The sequence below is a fragment of the Conger conger genome, chromosome 19 (genome assembly GCF_963514075.1).
Source record: "Conger conger chromosome 19, fConCon1.1, whole genome shotgun sequence".
In the NCBI taxonomy this organism is placed as follows: domain Eukaryota; kingdom Metazoa; phylum Chordata; class Actinopteri; order Anguilliformes; family Congridae; genus Conger; species Conger conger.
Genome location: NC_083778.1, coordinates 4970489 through 4985488, shown reverse-complemented (window position 1 = coordinate 4985488; position 15000 = coordinate 4970489). Strand labels below are relative to the sequence as shown.

Below are 15000 nucleotides of genomic sequence, written 5' to 3'. Positions count from 1 at the left end.
CACACAAACACACACACACACACACTCAGTATACACAGTACACACACACACCGAGTATACACAGTACACACACACACACACACACACACACACAGTATACACAGTACCCACACACACACTCAGTATACACAGTACACACACACACACACTCAGTAAACACAGTACACACACACACACACACACACACACACACTGAGTATACACAGTACTCTCACACACACACACACACACACACACACACTGAGTATACACAGTACACACACACACACACACACACAGTATACACAGTACACACACACACACACTGAGTATACACAGTACACACACACACACACACACTGAGTATACACAGTACTCACACGCACACATGCACACACACACACACACACACTGAGTATACACAGTACATACACACACACACATACATACACACACTGAGTATACACAGTACTCACACACACACACTCAGTATACACAGTATTCACACACATACGCACACACACACTGAGTATACACAGTACTCACACGCACGCATGCGCACACACACACACTGAGTATACACAGTACACACACACACACACAGAGTATACACAGTACTCACACAAACACACACACACACTCAGTATACACAGTACACACACACACAGACACACACACTGAGTATACACAGTACTCACACACGCACACACACACACACACACACACACACACACACTGAGAATACACAGTACACACACACACACACTGAGCATACGCAGTACACACACACACACACACACTGAGCATACGCAGTATACACACACACACACACAGAGTATACACAGAGTATACACAGTACACACACACACACTGAGTATACACAAGTACACACATTTACATTTACATTTACATTTTTGTCATTTGGCAGACACTTTTAATCCAAAGCGACTTACAAGTGCATAGGTTCTACCATAAGTCAAAGCATCACATCCAGAACTAGGAAAACACACATGGAATGCTGTTCTAAACATAGTCGTCATCATAAGTGCAATTTCTTTTTTTTTGGGGGGGGGGGGGGGGTGGGTTAGACAAGGATAGGAATATCAGAAAGGAGGGGTGGGGGAAATCAGGAGGGTGGACTAAGGTAGAGTTTGAAGAGGTGGGTTTTGAGTCTGCGTCAAAATAGGGGGAGGGATTCTGCTGTCCTGATAGTGGTAGGCAAGTCATTCCACCACTGAGGAACCAGAACGGAAGACAGGCGTGAACGTGCAGCTCGACTGCCAGGTGCACGCAGAGAGGGAACCATAAGGCCACCAGAGCTGGCAGACCGGACACACACACACACACACACACACACACACACACACACTGAGCATACGCAGTACACACACACACACACACACACACACACACACGAGTATACACAGTACACACACACACACACACAGAGTATACACAGTACACACACACACACACACACACTGAGCATACGCAGTACACACAGGGCCCCTGGGACTCAACCGTAAACGTCTCCGGCACATTCCGTTCCTACGGAATCAGATAAGGGTCATTTCAACCCTTCCCCCACAGGGCGGGGAACCTGTGCTGTCCAGAGCAAGGGCCACCTTCAGTCGAGCCGGTGGGGTAGGCCTGGTTCAGCAAACAATCCATCGAGTCAACACGAAGAGAGGCGTTCATCCCGCTCGCCTTCAGCCCCCACACTGCTGCGGAAACGTAAGCACAACGCAATGAGGAAACCCAACGCACCCAGTAAAAACAGCTCCTGCGACGTGCCCTGGACATGTGCAAGTCTTGCAAGTGAAAGCAATTTGGTCTTATTAGTTACGATTTACTGACCGATTTACCCTTCGTGAATTGCTTTGAAGTGTATATTGTGTGCGCATATCAGGTTTTTTTTTTTTTTTTTTTTAAGGAGAATTTCATTGGACTGAATTTAGCTTTTGAGTTCGATGAAGCCGGTCAGATATTAACCACACACGAGACCCGGGTTCACTGAAGACTGAGATGAAAAACAAGTGTGTGATGACATAGTTCAGTGTCCACACACACACTCACACATGCACGCACGCACGCACACACACACACACACAGTGTAGTGTGAAAGCACTCGTCCTCTCAAAGGGCATTGAGCTTGAAATCAGGACACTTGAATAGCATTTAATGCCACCATAGATTTTACAGCTTTGCTTTGCAGACCTGGGTGCTTAAAATTCATAAGACGTCAGTTAGGCGAATGGAATGTCCTTGCTCCTTCAAAAGTCAGTTCGATGCCAAAACCGTAATAAACACGCGTGGCAGATGTGGAGATGTGGCCCTTCAGGTCTACCGTTTATACGTCCGACTTTTCGAAAAAAAGAAAAACGCTTGTAGCATACTTAGGATGCGCTCAAATGGGAGTTTGGCACTTCCGAACATCTACTTCTTCAGTCGCTCCAGGTTGGAATGTCCTTGAAGGTACAATCGGTAATTTTGGACTAATTGTCAAGAGAGGAATTGCAGCAACTTTGGTAGAACGTCGGTCCGTCCACTGTATATTTTAATTTAAGGACTATGAACACAGGCAGAGGCTGCGTCAACATGTCATTTTCCAATGATAGGAAGGGATTTACAATGGTCTTGTAACAGCCCCTTTTGTTGTAACACAAAAATCTTACCGATTGTACCTTTAAAGATGGCAGACCTCGGATAATTAAAAATAGATGAAAAATAAGAGGTTGGAATGGCCGCCAGGTGTTCATTCTTCCCTTCTAATCAGGATTGATTAACCTGGCGACACCTGGTGAGACCAATCAGTGGCCTTAATCAGTCAATTAACCATCAGGTAGAAACGAAAACGTTAGCGAACGTTTGCAAACATATTCAAACTTTTTTCTGTTCGCCACTAACGTTAAAAGGTAGTGTGCCGCGAACGGAAATGGCTGCCGACGCGGAAAGAACAAAAGTTGACAATTATTTGGACAATTAGTTATAATACACTTTAATTAATATAATATTTATTATTACGTTGATCAGACAAGCAACGAATCAGCTAGCTGGCATTGTTAAATCTAATTCGCATCCATTTGTATTCAAAATGCGAACTAAATGGAATGTTCATTTAAAACCGTTCAACAGTAACTGTTTGTTGCAAACACAGTTCACCGTCTTGAACGCACCTTTGCTCCGACATCAAGAGGCAGATTTCAGTGTCCCTGTAAGCAAGCATGTATGGGTGGGTGGGGAGCACCCCCTGGTGGGAAAAATGAAGTATTAACCACAAGTTTGGCAGCTATTTTACATGAACGAATGTGCAAGTACTGGAATACGGAACACAATTTACCGGCACAGGCACAACAACAAACACACTGCTAAATAGTGGGCCTTTCCAGGGTGTCAAAAGCAGAGATGAATTACAATTTACAGTCTTATAGGGACTTTAATAAACATGTGAAGACTTGTGCAAGGGTTAACAACTGCTTTTATGCATTTACATTGTCCTCAAACACATAGACCTCATGTAGCATACAGTTGCTACTTACATCATTTTATTTTTTTTATTGCATTTTCTCATATCAAGAATATTTTGAATACTTGCGATTAGTCGGCACAGCAGTGAGAGGTTGCTCCTGGGAGCGTTTGCATAGAAAAACAGCAGGTTTGTGAGCTGGTCGCTCATGGTTGCTCTGACAACCCCTCACCTCTGACCTCTGACCCCGCGGGCTCATGGGTGTGATTGGGGGTCGGCCTGTGGGACCGAAGCTGGAATGTGGGAAACAACGTGTTTTTGTCCTGCAGTCACTAACCCACCTCTGGACTAAAACAGCTTTGACATTATCTAACTTCCTAACTGACTGTAGCCTTCCCTTTGACTTCCTTGTTGAGTTAGTCGGTGGTTTCCAGTCGTATTCTACCTCTATTATACTGGTGCTGGTGCCACATATGCAGGCCTTCCCACTCACATGACATTGTTCTGGCAGACACTAGAGAGTTCTTCATCTTTCTGTCACACTTTCAATGGGGCATCCAGTGTTATGGACAGGAACTGCAGAGAAATGAATGTGACAGTGACAGTCTCTCTTAGTCAAAATCCAGAATTGGTCAGTATGGCAAGATTTAGTCACAGTGCGGCAGAATTAGAGTCACAGTATGGCAGAATTATACAGTACTGGTATCAGAGTCATAGTGAAGAATTTTAGTCATTTGGTAATGCAGGATTACGAAGGAGCGGTATTAGTTATCGTGAAGGGACAGAGTCATTGCACAGGATTAGAGTCATAGTGAAGGAATAGAGTCATAGTGAAGGGACAGAGTCATAGCACAGGATTAGTCATAGTGAAGGAATAGAGTCATAGTGAAGGGATAGAGTCGTAGCACATGGTTAGCGTCATAGCACAGGATTAGAGTCCAGAGTACAGTTGTCGAGCAGAGTGCAACTGGTCTACCCGTCTAAATCCGCAAATTATTTTCTCGATGAGTTGAAACCAGGCTGGCTCATTATAGCCCTTTCCCACTGTAGAGCTTAACCAGGCTGGCTCATTATAGCCCTTTCTCACTGTAGAGCTGAACCAGGCTGGGTCATTACACCCCTTTCCCACTGTAGAGCTGAACCAGGCTGGCTCATTATACCCCTTTCCCACTGTAGAGCTGAACCAGGCTGGCTCATTACACCCCTTTCCCACTGTAGAGCTGAACCAGGCTGGCTCATTATAGCCCTTTCCCACTGTAGAGCTGAACCAGGCTGGCTCATTATAGCCCTTTCCCACTGTAGAGCTGAACCCTTTCCCCACTGTAGAGCTGAACCAGGCTGGGTCATTATAGACTTGATTAACACTGATAATTTTACTGTAGCCCATCAGTGTGCAAACAGTGTAAGTGAATACACTCCAGCAACACTTCTGATGAAATCTAAGGATGCAAAATGCGTGGAAAAGATAGAAGCACATATATGGAGGAGATGCAGAGAGGAAATGCAAATAACTTGGAAGTTTTATCACCCTTTAACTAGAGATAACATTTTGCCACAGAGGCAGGGAGCTAAGAACCATTCATGAACAAACTGGAAAAAGTAATGGTTAGCCTGCACATCTGATGGACAAGTAATTTAATCATTTAAATTCAGTAAGAATTATATAATCATTACGTGGAATCATTTATCTTTGTTGCCATTTTCGGTTTTCGAGAGCTGCGCATAGAAGATATTTTACATTACATTACATTAATGGCATTTGGCAGACGCTCTTATCCAGAGTGACGTACACTTGATTAGACTAAGCAGGAGACAATCCTCCCCTGGAGCAATGCAAGGTTAAGGGCCTTGCTCAAGGGCCCAACGGCTGTGCGGATCTTATTGTGGCTACACCAAGGATCGAACTGCCAACCTTGCGAGTCCCAGTCATGCGCCCTAACCACTACACTACGCTACAGGCCGCCCTTCATATTTCTATCGTTTTAGATAAAGGGAAATTATTACGCTGGGCTGAATCCCATGTACCCAGCTACTTTTCTCTGTATCTTTTACCAGCTGTGACACTGGGTGGAAAAACTAAATGTCTTTGACAAGGAAGTTAGGTCTGAGTGCAACAACTTCAGAAATTAAGGAAGACCAGTGAGAAACAAACAGTGAGAAAAGTGGCAATGCAGCCTTCTGTTGGAAGCATCTCAATTTGTGTGAATTGGCCGTGTTCGAATCAGCACACAACTGAAGTTGTACACAACCTGTATGCTGCTTGTGTATTCAATAGTAGACAAGATTCTGACACTGCCACTTCCATTTTAAGACTGGTTGTGAATTATGTAGCCATGTTTTTGCAGGGCAGCGTTTCTAACAGTTGTTTGGGTTTCATCAATGTCACAAAACATCGTTAGGAGTGACATCACAAGTTCCTTCCATTTTGTATCGCTGGGGTATTAAATGCAACAAGCCTCTTATTAAATATCAGTTTAACCCAGTGGTGTTTTATCCACACTTAACTTCCAATAGGCTTTTTTCTATAAGTATTATTAAATGAATAACACTGAATTTTTCACCTCCGAATTATTGATATTATTGAGATGCAATAATGGCGTCATCAAACACTATTTTAAATAAAACCGGACAGGCAAACCCAGTCGCCCACTCCGTTTACACGGGATCAACAGACAGCAAATAATCAAAATAAAATAACCAGTAGTTCGAAAAAATAATTGATATTCATCGACTTTATTATATAAATATCAACTTTAATGTTTACTGTAAGAATATAAAACAATTACATTTTTTCTTCTTTTTTTTTTTTTTTTTTTTACAAATACACTTACAGTACATTTTAACACGGTCCCGTTTCAGCAGGACATCTCTGCTGCAGGTCGACAATATGATGTTCCATAGGCCTTTTACCCACCAAAACAAAACGAGTCAAATCAACCGTTTCTTGTTTTTCCCCGCAGCCTCCTTTAACATCACATTTCAGAATTAGCCTAAGTTGCAAAAATCGCTAGTTTAGCCATTTCAAAGGAGGGAGCGAATTCGCGATTCATCGCAATCGACCGCGAACGAGAAACGGCTGATTTGTAACACGGCATTTAAAAAAATGAAATCACTTCAATTTGAAGTAGCCTATAGTGCTCTGAATTATAGCCATAAATTGGTACAAAAATCTGCTTACATAAGCATAAACACACCGGCGGCAGAGACTTATTATTCAAAGCTTGAATCCAAGGCTTTGAGGCCTGTAAGTTGTGCTTCAACAGAAAAAAATAAAGGCTTTTGTATTCAGAAGTGTGTATTTTTCTGTCTTTGCATAAACTTGGTTTATTCGGAATTAAGCAGCCAGGGTTTCGAAATACTTGTATGTTTATTATTGTTAAGTATTCGAAGGAAAGTCAGCAAAAACGAGTTAAAAAAATATTTATTTTGTCACTCTCAGAGACGCAGTGGGGGATGGGTCTATTTACTAGGCACGATTCGTCTCCGTTTCGTTTTCTTATGAAGAATACAGGGGATTTATTAAATGAACGAGGTAGCCAAAACGTTGTTTACGTTACATATGAGGTGAAACAAACGAATTGAAAGGACTATAAAATGGCGAATGTCCTTACTAGGCGTGTAATAGCCTAATATTTTTAAATGACATGCGGGTTGATGGGCTAATCTTAATTTGTCTAAAGGAATTCGTCACAGTTTTTAAAGTTGAATTGCAAAAATATTTACCTGTGAGGTTCGGTGAAACCGACTCTTTTAAAATTATGAAACCCCGCCCACTCGCTCCCTACTCTTCCCAAATCTTGGGAATTTCACCTGACTTTTTCAGCGTGACTCTCCGTCATCTGCCACAGCCCCAGGTTTAACACTTTAAGGCAGGGGAGCTGGGTGATTCTCTCCAGGCCCCGTTTCGTGATCTTAGTACATCCATACAGATCGATCCCGGTCAACTGAGTCAGGTGGTCCGCAATCAGCTCCAGGCCTTTGTCCGTAATCCGCACGCACTGGCCGATGTTGAGGGTCCGAAGCTCATGCATCTGGCGGACCATCCTGTTGATCCCGTCGTCGCTTATGTGGCAGGAGCACAGGGACAAGGACTTGAGCTGGTACAGGCCCTGCGCGATGTAGGCCAGGCTCTGGTCGCCTATCTTGTCGCAGAAAGACACGTCCAGTCCCGACAGCCTCAGCGTGCCCATGGCGAGGTGCATGATGCCGGTGTCGCTGATGTTGTCACAGGAGCGGAGGTTCAGGGTCCAGAGGCTGCTCATGGGTGACAGGTGGATCATGCCCGCGTCCGATATTCCGCCGCAAAAACTCAAATTGAGAACTTTGAGCTTGGTCAGGCCTTTGGAGGTGTGTTTGAGGGACAGGTCCGTTAGCTTCTGACAGTCCTGTAACGTCAGGTACTCCAGGTTAAGGCACCCCTCGGCCGCGCTCCGCGTCATGCCAGCCAGATGGCCGATGCCGACGTCCGACACATGCCGGCAGCTGCGGAGGTTGAGGCTCTTCAGCCGGTGCAGTCCCCAGGCGATGAGCAGCAGACCCGTGTTGGTGATGTTGCTGCAGCCGCCAAGTTCCAACACCTCCAGGTTTTTCAGATACTGTGCGATTCGACCCAAGCTGGAGTCCGTGATCTGTTTACAGAGGCTGAGGTTCAGTACCCGCAAGGAAGGAATCTCCTGCACAAAAGCGTGTCCCAGGCCGTTGTCCGTCAAGTTGTAGCAGCCGCTAAGATTTAGGCTCTCGATGTTCGGCATCCCCTGTATCACGTAGCTGAGGCTGCGCCGCAAGCTCAGAATCTGCACTCTCCGGATTCCCCGGGCCTGGAGACTGGGGAACAGCGAAGGGTTGGCCCTCCTTAAATGTAGCTTAGCTTCGACCCCTCTCCAGACCGACTTGTGGTAAGACGCGTCCCTCCAAGCAGCGCACACTTGGGCCACCCTACCTTTATCCCTCACGTCCAAGTAACTGAAAATCATGGCTAAAATTTCCGGAAAGAGACACGAAATGTGCGTCTCCATTTTAGACGTGTGCTACGTAGCCTACAACGCCGGCAAGCAAACCAACCGCTGGTTTTCTTTGAAAAGTCTATCCGGGCAACAAATATCGCTTTCCCGTGTATCTTTTCATGGATATTTGTGCAAATCGATCAACTCCGGGTCCACGTGATCCGTCTGGGGTGCGCAGTTGGATTCAAATGCAAAAAAATCCCAAAAGCTGGTTCGAGTACAATCCTTACCCAAAGGCGGAAAAGCGCCAGCGAGCAATTAGACAGCGCTACCCATTTTGTCTCGAGACAATCTTCCTCGATCGCCCCGGGGATCCCAACGTTCGTACATTTTCGAAAAGGCCTTTATAAATCCAGTAATACTGCGAGGGAAAAATCCGAACCGGTTCGTGTATTTCGTCCAACCACAACAGTACAAAAATAAAGGTTTCACCGCGCAGCGCTCCGCCCGCACGCATTGCCGAGCCGAGGGGCTTTCTGTTGCCTTTGTCTCATCTTTTCAAACTGACTTGGCAGGGACGCCAGGACCGCACTGGTGCGGGGGAACACGTAACAAACACAACACAAATATGGTATCTCCGCAGATGGCTGAAATCATATACCGTATAAAAATAATAACTAAAGAAAAACTAACCGTAAAAGTGCATGCAGTGCATCATAAGAAAATAAGACATACGTGAATGACAGACTATTGTCCATGTCAATACCCCCCTTTTCCTGGAGGATTATTGGTTCAGCCCAGGTCAGCTGGAACAGTAGGAGCAGTTCCCCTGGAAACCAACTTCTTACAATTCAGTTCGCTCTACTCTTCGCCCAATAATTTTCTAAAAGGAGTTATGGGCTTTTTTGCTTTAATATTTTTCTTTAATATTTGATAATTAACGTTGCCAATTCACGGTTTTGTAGTTGCAAGGCCTATTTTATGTGAAAAAACGCCAACAAATATCCAGCATAGTTTGGTTCACTGGCAAATTGTCACTTCATTCCATACATTTAGCATTCATTGTGGATACTTCCAATTAAAACAGTTGCTGGTGATATAGACCGAATATAGACAGGGCCATAATAAAGGAAATAAACTAAAACAATAATAATAATCGTGTTGTAGACATTTGATTGTAGTTGTGTAGTAGGCAATGAGAGACAACGCACACACGCACACACGCACACAGCTGCAACAGACACAGGCATGTCTGGACATGGAGAAGCATGGGACACGAACGCTCATAATTGTTCAGAAGTTCTGGGCATCCAGCCCCCGTACTCCTGACCATTTTAAAATGAAAACATGATTCATAGCCTTTAAATGTTTAATTATTTTTTTACAGGTATTAATATGTCCTGCAGATAATTTTGTTTATTATTAATATTTATCTATTTTGGTTCGGAGGTAGAAACTGCTGCACTCATGACCTGAAGTTTTCCAACCACCACCCACATGTCGCATCCACCTGGGCGATGCGCGGCAGCCATTTTGCGGCAGACATCAGCTGAGTATTACACATCTGGGACAGAATCACAAATAGTTCGTCACGGCACCGTAGTTCTGTCACGGTAAGATGCTAACAAACTGTGTGCCACGCAGCCAGGTCCAATAACCCGCCGTGGGACCCGTGTGACCCCGGTGCTGACCGTAATCATCTCTGCTTCCCTCCTCCGAATAAAGAGGGGGAAATGCCTGAGGAAGCGGACACTCCACTCCATGGTGCACCTAAAATATAATTACACTGCAGGTTTGTTTTCTATATTGTCTTAGGTTTCAGCTCTTTAGACTGGGGAAGGTAAGCAGGAGAGCTTGGTGCAGGGTGCACGACAGCTCTATACACTATGTTTGTTCACTCCTCTACTTGAGCAAAGTAAGTGTAAGGCCCAGGGGTCAGAAAGTATGTTGTATGTTTCTTCCACCAGTGAACTCAACCAGCTGATTGCACTGATTAATTCTCCCTCCTGGCTGAAGAATTGTGCTAATTAGCAAACCCAGGGGACTGGAAGTAAATACCGGGGAGGACTTTTACTTTTTGAACCTGGATCTTCCACAAATCGGCCAATTGAAGAGGACGACTGAAAACTTGTTTTTATCAGCAGGCATGTCCAGGCTTTTTAAAAGTACACTCAGTGGTAAAATCAGATTATTTATTGTTGTTCAATAGCCGATTAATATGGGGCTGGTAGTCCTCACTCCTGGTCCTGGAGAGCCGCAGTGTGCCGGTTTATATTTTTCCGTCTCAATATCAGGAACCAATTATGACCCAAGAAATCTGGGAAGGTGACTTGTAATTAGCTGCTTTAATCGATCAATTAAATGCTGAGTAACAACAAAAGCCAGGACTCTCCAGGGCAAGAGGGAGGATCGCTGGTGGAATGCAGACCATGTTTGTCGGAGTTTGTAATTTACAATAGTAGCCACTAGATGGCAATAGTACTCTTTTGGTACCGTTTTGCATGAGTGGATGAAATGTATTTCCTAGTTTTAAATCCGTATTGGTGGTATGTTAATTTAGAGATCGCTGTCCGTGCAGATAGTTTGGGAATGTCACAACATACAGTTATCGTATTTTTCAATAAACCTCCAATCAATAATTTGTCATTGGCACGTGTGACGTGGAACAGGGAACTTGTCGATGATCCTATCCTTTAAAGAAAGGGAACTGATGAGTTTGTAAAAAATACAAATCCAGCCTGCCCCCAAAGTCTTAATAGACTGACCATTTTATCCGACCCTGGTCCTGGGGAGCTATAGGGTCTGCTGGTTTTTGTTGTGACTCTGCACTTAATGAATCAATTAAAGCAATTAATTACACAGGTAACTCGCCTCACCTGGGTATCTGGGTCTAAGCAGAGTAGGGGTTTTAAGGTGAAAACAAAAACCAGCAGACGCAGTAGCTCTCCAAGATCAGGGTTGGAGACTTCGGGTTTCGATTTTTAATACATTTGCAAAAAGTTCTAAAAACATGTTTTTACTCTGTCATTATGGGTTATTGAGTGTAGATTGATCGGCAAATTGGCAATTTCATCTGTTTCAAATAAAATCTACAACACAATAAAGTGAAAAAAGTGAAGGGGGCTGAATACTTTCTGAAGCCGCTGTACATCTCGTGCCTGGTGTGTGGTTTAGAAATACATGGAAACTTATGCGTTTTTAAACATATTTAATCGTTTTACGAAACATTCATTGCCTGCTCATTGATAAATGAATCTAAATGCAAAGCTCTTGTCCGCTAAATAAAAAATGTGCACAAATGGTGTTTGCGTGTTTCTAAGCAGCGACTACAGCCCGGGCTGTCAACAAGAAAATAACGCGTAATCTAAGAAAAAAACATCGACTCTCATTTACAAAAAGACTTATCGTAAAATATGTTAGTAAAATTCTGCTGTGAATGTATAGGACTTAAAGTGTATGTTTTCGCCGTCAGATCTGCGTCGACTCAAGCCACGCAGAGTTCCGGATCCGGGGCTGCTGGGACTCCCGCTTCAGCAGGGCCTCTACGGCGCCATCTAGTGCCGACATCCAGGCTTTCTGGAAGAGACGGAGCAGCACAAGTGAAGGGGCCAGCTTCCGGGCAATTGATAGTGATAACCTAGTGATAACAATATTTTATCTCAAAAAGCCTATTTTCCCATTGGACTCCATTCATGTTGAACTGCAATCTTAAAATATTTCAACAATCGATGCTATTTAGGGGCGGCCTGTAGCGTAGTGGTTAAGGTGAATGACTGGGACCCGCAAGGGCGGTGGTTCAATCCGCGGTGTAGCCACAATAAGATCCGCACAGCCGTTGGGCCCTTGAGCAAGGCCCTTAACCCTGCATTGCTCCAGGGGGAGGATTGTCTCCTGCTTAGTCTAATCAACTGTACGTCGCTCTGGATAAGAGCGTCTGCCCAATGGCATTAATGTAATGTAACATATTATTGTTTTCGTCATTGTTTGTTCATATTTTTCCCCATAGCGCTAAGATAAAAGATTAGGCAAAAAAGATGTTTCTGGTTCTGCTGATTCCAAAACTTTGCAGCCTTGTTTGGCAACTGCCCAAGCGTTTTTTTTCATTGGTTCTTCCACTGAGGCACGTAATTGCCCTGTGTTCCCCTCCTTGTGCATGTGAGTAAGCATGTGACCAAGGACACAACTGAGCATGTGCAGTGAGTGAGACAATTACACTTCCTGGTGTCATGCGTGACAGAATTTTCCCCCATAAGTTCCTATTGGCCTCGCTGTTTGGATACTCTAAAGTAGAGGTCACAGAAAGTGACATGAGAAAATATTGTTTTCCAGTTATTACACCTAGTGAAAGGAGTCATAATCAGGGCCACCAGTTTGTCTCCCCTTGTTTTCACACATTGCACTTCAGTGATCCGTCCACTAGAGGTCGCTGTAGCCTATTTGTCAAGCCCCTTCGTAAAGAATGATCCCAAATGCACCACCTCAATAATCAAAGCTGATTAAGTAATTTCCACTAATTAAGCACAGACGATGATTGACAGCGATGTTTACAAGCAACAGTGATTCAATTTAGTTTGATTACTTACTACCGTGAACATGCTGCAGTGTTTTTGGTATGGGGTACAGGGGCATGATAGGTTTTTGTTAGGAGCAAAGGGAAATGGCTGCATTAAAAAATGTGCAGTCCGTATGTTTGTATTTGGTCAGTAGGTACAATTTCTGTTATATTGGCTCTGTAGTCCATTACATTACATTTTAGCAGATGCTCTTATCCAGAGCGACGTACAGTTGATTAGACTTAGCAGGAGACAATCCTCCCCTGGAGCAATGCAGGGCTACTGCAACCACCCAGTCATGTACCTTAACCACTACGCTACAGGCCGCCCTACATCTGCCCAGTCCAGCAGATTGGATTTGAAACGACACAATATGCAGCCTTTTTTCTCTATTTTGAGTAAGGGTGCCAACAATTCTGGAGCCCACTGTACATGAATAAGGGCCTGAATGTGGCAGTGAAGCCGTCGCCAACATTAGCGCTGCTAATGAGAAGGCAAGAATGCATGAGCTCATTTTAGCGCTGTCAATCATTTATACAGACAGCGTTGCTGACAGACCTGAGGCAGGGAGAAAGTGCTGGGCGCTGGGCGTGGCTGCTGTTGCCATGGAAGCGCGAGTCACCTGAGCGGAGGCTGAGAGCGTCACCTTACATTACGCGTGAGAAGCGGTTCATAAACACAGTTCCCTGTTGTTATTAGCGTGGCTTTGGTGTGTGCTCGAACAGGAGTTGCATTACATTACATTGACATTAATGGCATTCGGCTGACGCTCTTGTCCAGAGCGATGTACTAAGGAGGGCCGATCCGAGAGCTGTCAATTACCTTAATTTATTTTTCCGACAGCTCTATACACTATGTTTGTTCACTCCTGTACTGGAGCACAGTAAACAGTGACAATCCTCCCCTGGAGCAATGCAGGGTTAAGGGCCTTGCTCAAGGGCACAACAACTGTGCGGATCTTATTGTGGCTACACCGGGGATCGAACCACCGACCTTGCGGGTCCCAGTCATGTACCTTGACCACTATGCTACAGGCTGACCTTGCGGGTCCCAGTCATGTAGAATACTGTGCAAAAGTCTTAGGCATCTGCATAACATTCTATACAGAAATAATTCAATGAAAGGTCCTAAATAAATGTACTACACATTTTACATTACATTTGAGTAATTTGGCAGAATAGTTAAAAACTGAATCAAATAAATATTTTTTATGACCACCCTTTGGCGTTAAAACGGCATCACTTCTCTGAGATAGCCAGTTCTATAAGACAATCAGCATGGAGGTTGTTCCAAGCATGTTGGATAACTTGCCACAGTTCTTCTGCAGACTTTGGTTGGCTCCTTGCTTCTGATCTCAGACAGCCTTGATCAAGTTTTTATGTAAAAAGTAGTCAATTGCTTTCAGTAATGTTACTTTTTTAATTAATTAGAAAAATGTCTCTGTAAAATTAAATCTTTTGGAAAATGAATATTTGGAAATCTGAAATGTGTTCTTTTATACTCACAAAATAAACATATATATATATATATATATATATATATATATATATATATATATATAATAAAGTCAAGGGTGCTTAAGACTTCTGCACACTACTGTACCTTAACCACTACGCTACAGGCCAACCTTGCGGGGCCCAGTCATGTACCTTAACCACTACACTACAGTTACCTTGACGGACTCGGATGGGGCCTGCAGCACAAACACGCCGATGCACTGCTGGTAGCGGTTCTGGTGGGTGACAATGAAGGAGTTGAGAAGGCCGGATGCTGAAATGAAAACACAGCCAGGTTCAGACCACCATGCTGCAGGAAACAGGAAGTAGGAAGCTGTGCTGCAGGAAACAGGAAACAGGAAGCTGTGCTGCACGATACAGGAAGTAGGAAGCTGTGCCGCAGGATACAGAAAGTAGGAAGCCGTGCTGCAGGAAACAGGAAGTAGGAAGCAGTGCTGCAGGATACAGGAAGTAGGAAGCTGTGCTGCAGGAAACAGGAAGTAGGAAGCTGTGCTGCAGGAAACAGGAAGTAGGATGCAGTGTTGCAAGAGACGGAAAGTAGG

General features: G+C 44.2%; 2 protein-coding genes across 3 annotated transcripts in view; both read right to left on the bottom strand.

Moving 5' to 3' along the window:
- Nucleotides 1-3091: 3091 nt before the first annotated feature.
- Nucleotides 3092-8934, bottom strand: LOC133118927 (F-box/LRR-repeat protein 14-like). The gene is made up of 3 exons (XM_061229229.1): nt 7169-8934; nt 3571-4021; nt 3092-3229 (listed from the first exon to the last, which is right to left on the bottom strand). Exon 1 carries the CDS (start codon nt 8458-8460, stop codon nt 7252-7254), a length of 1209 nt encoding a protein of 402 aa, XP_061085213.1. The 5' UTR covers nt 8461-8934; the 3' UTR covers nt 3092-3229; nt 3571-4021; nt 7169-7251.
- A 2642-nt stretch (nt 8935-11576) lies between these two features.
- plekhg7 (pleckstrin homology domain containing, family G (with RhoGef domain) member 7) overlaps nt 11577-15000 on the bottom strand; it is a 27179-nt gene continuing 23755 nt past the window's right edge. For both annotated transcript variants that reach the window (XM_061229224.1, XM_061229225.1), the window contains exons 16-17: nt 14614-14711; nt 11577-11964 (exon numbers count right to left, since the gene is read on the bottom strand). In XM_061229224.1, the coding sequence (XP_061085208.1) occupies nt 11857-11964; nt 14614-14711 (206 nt within the window). In that variant the 3' untranslated portion in view covers nt 11577-11856. The remainder of the gene's footprint in view (nt 11965-14613; nt 14712-15000) is intronic.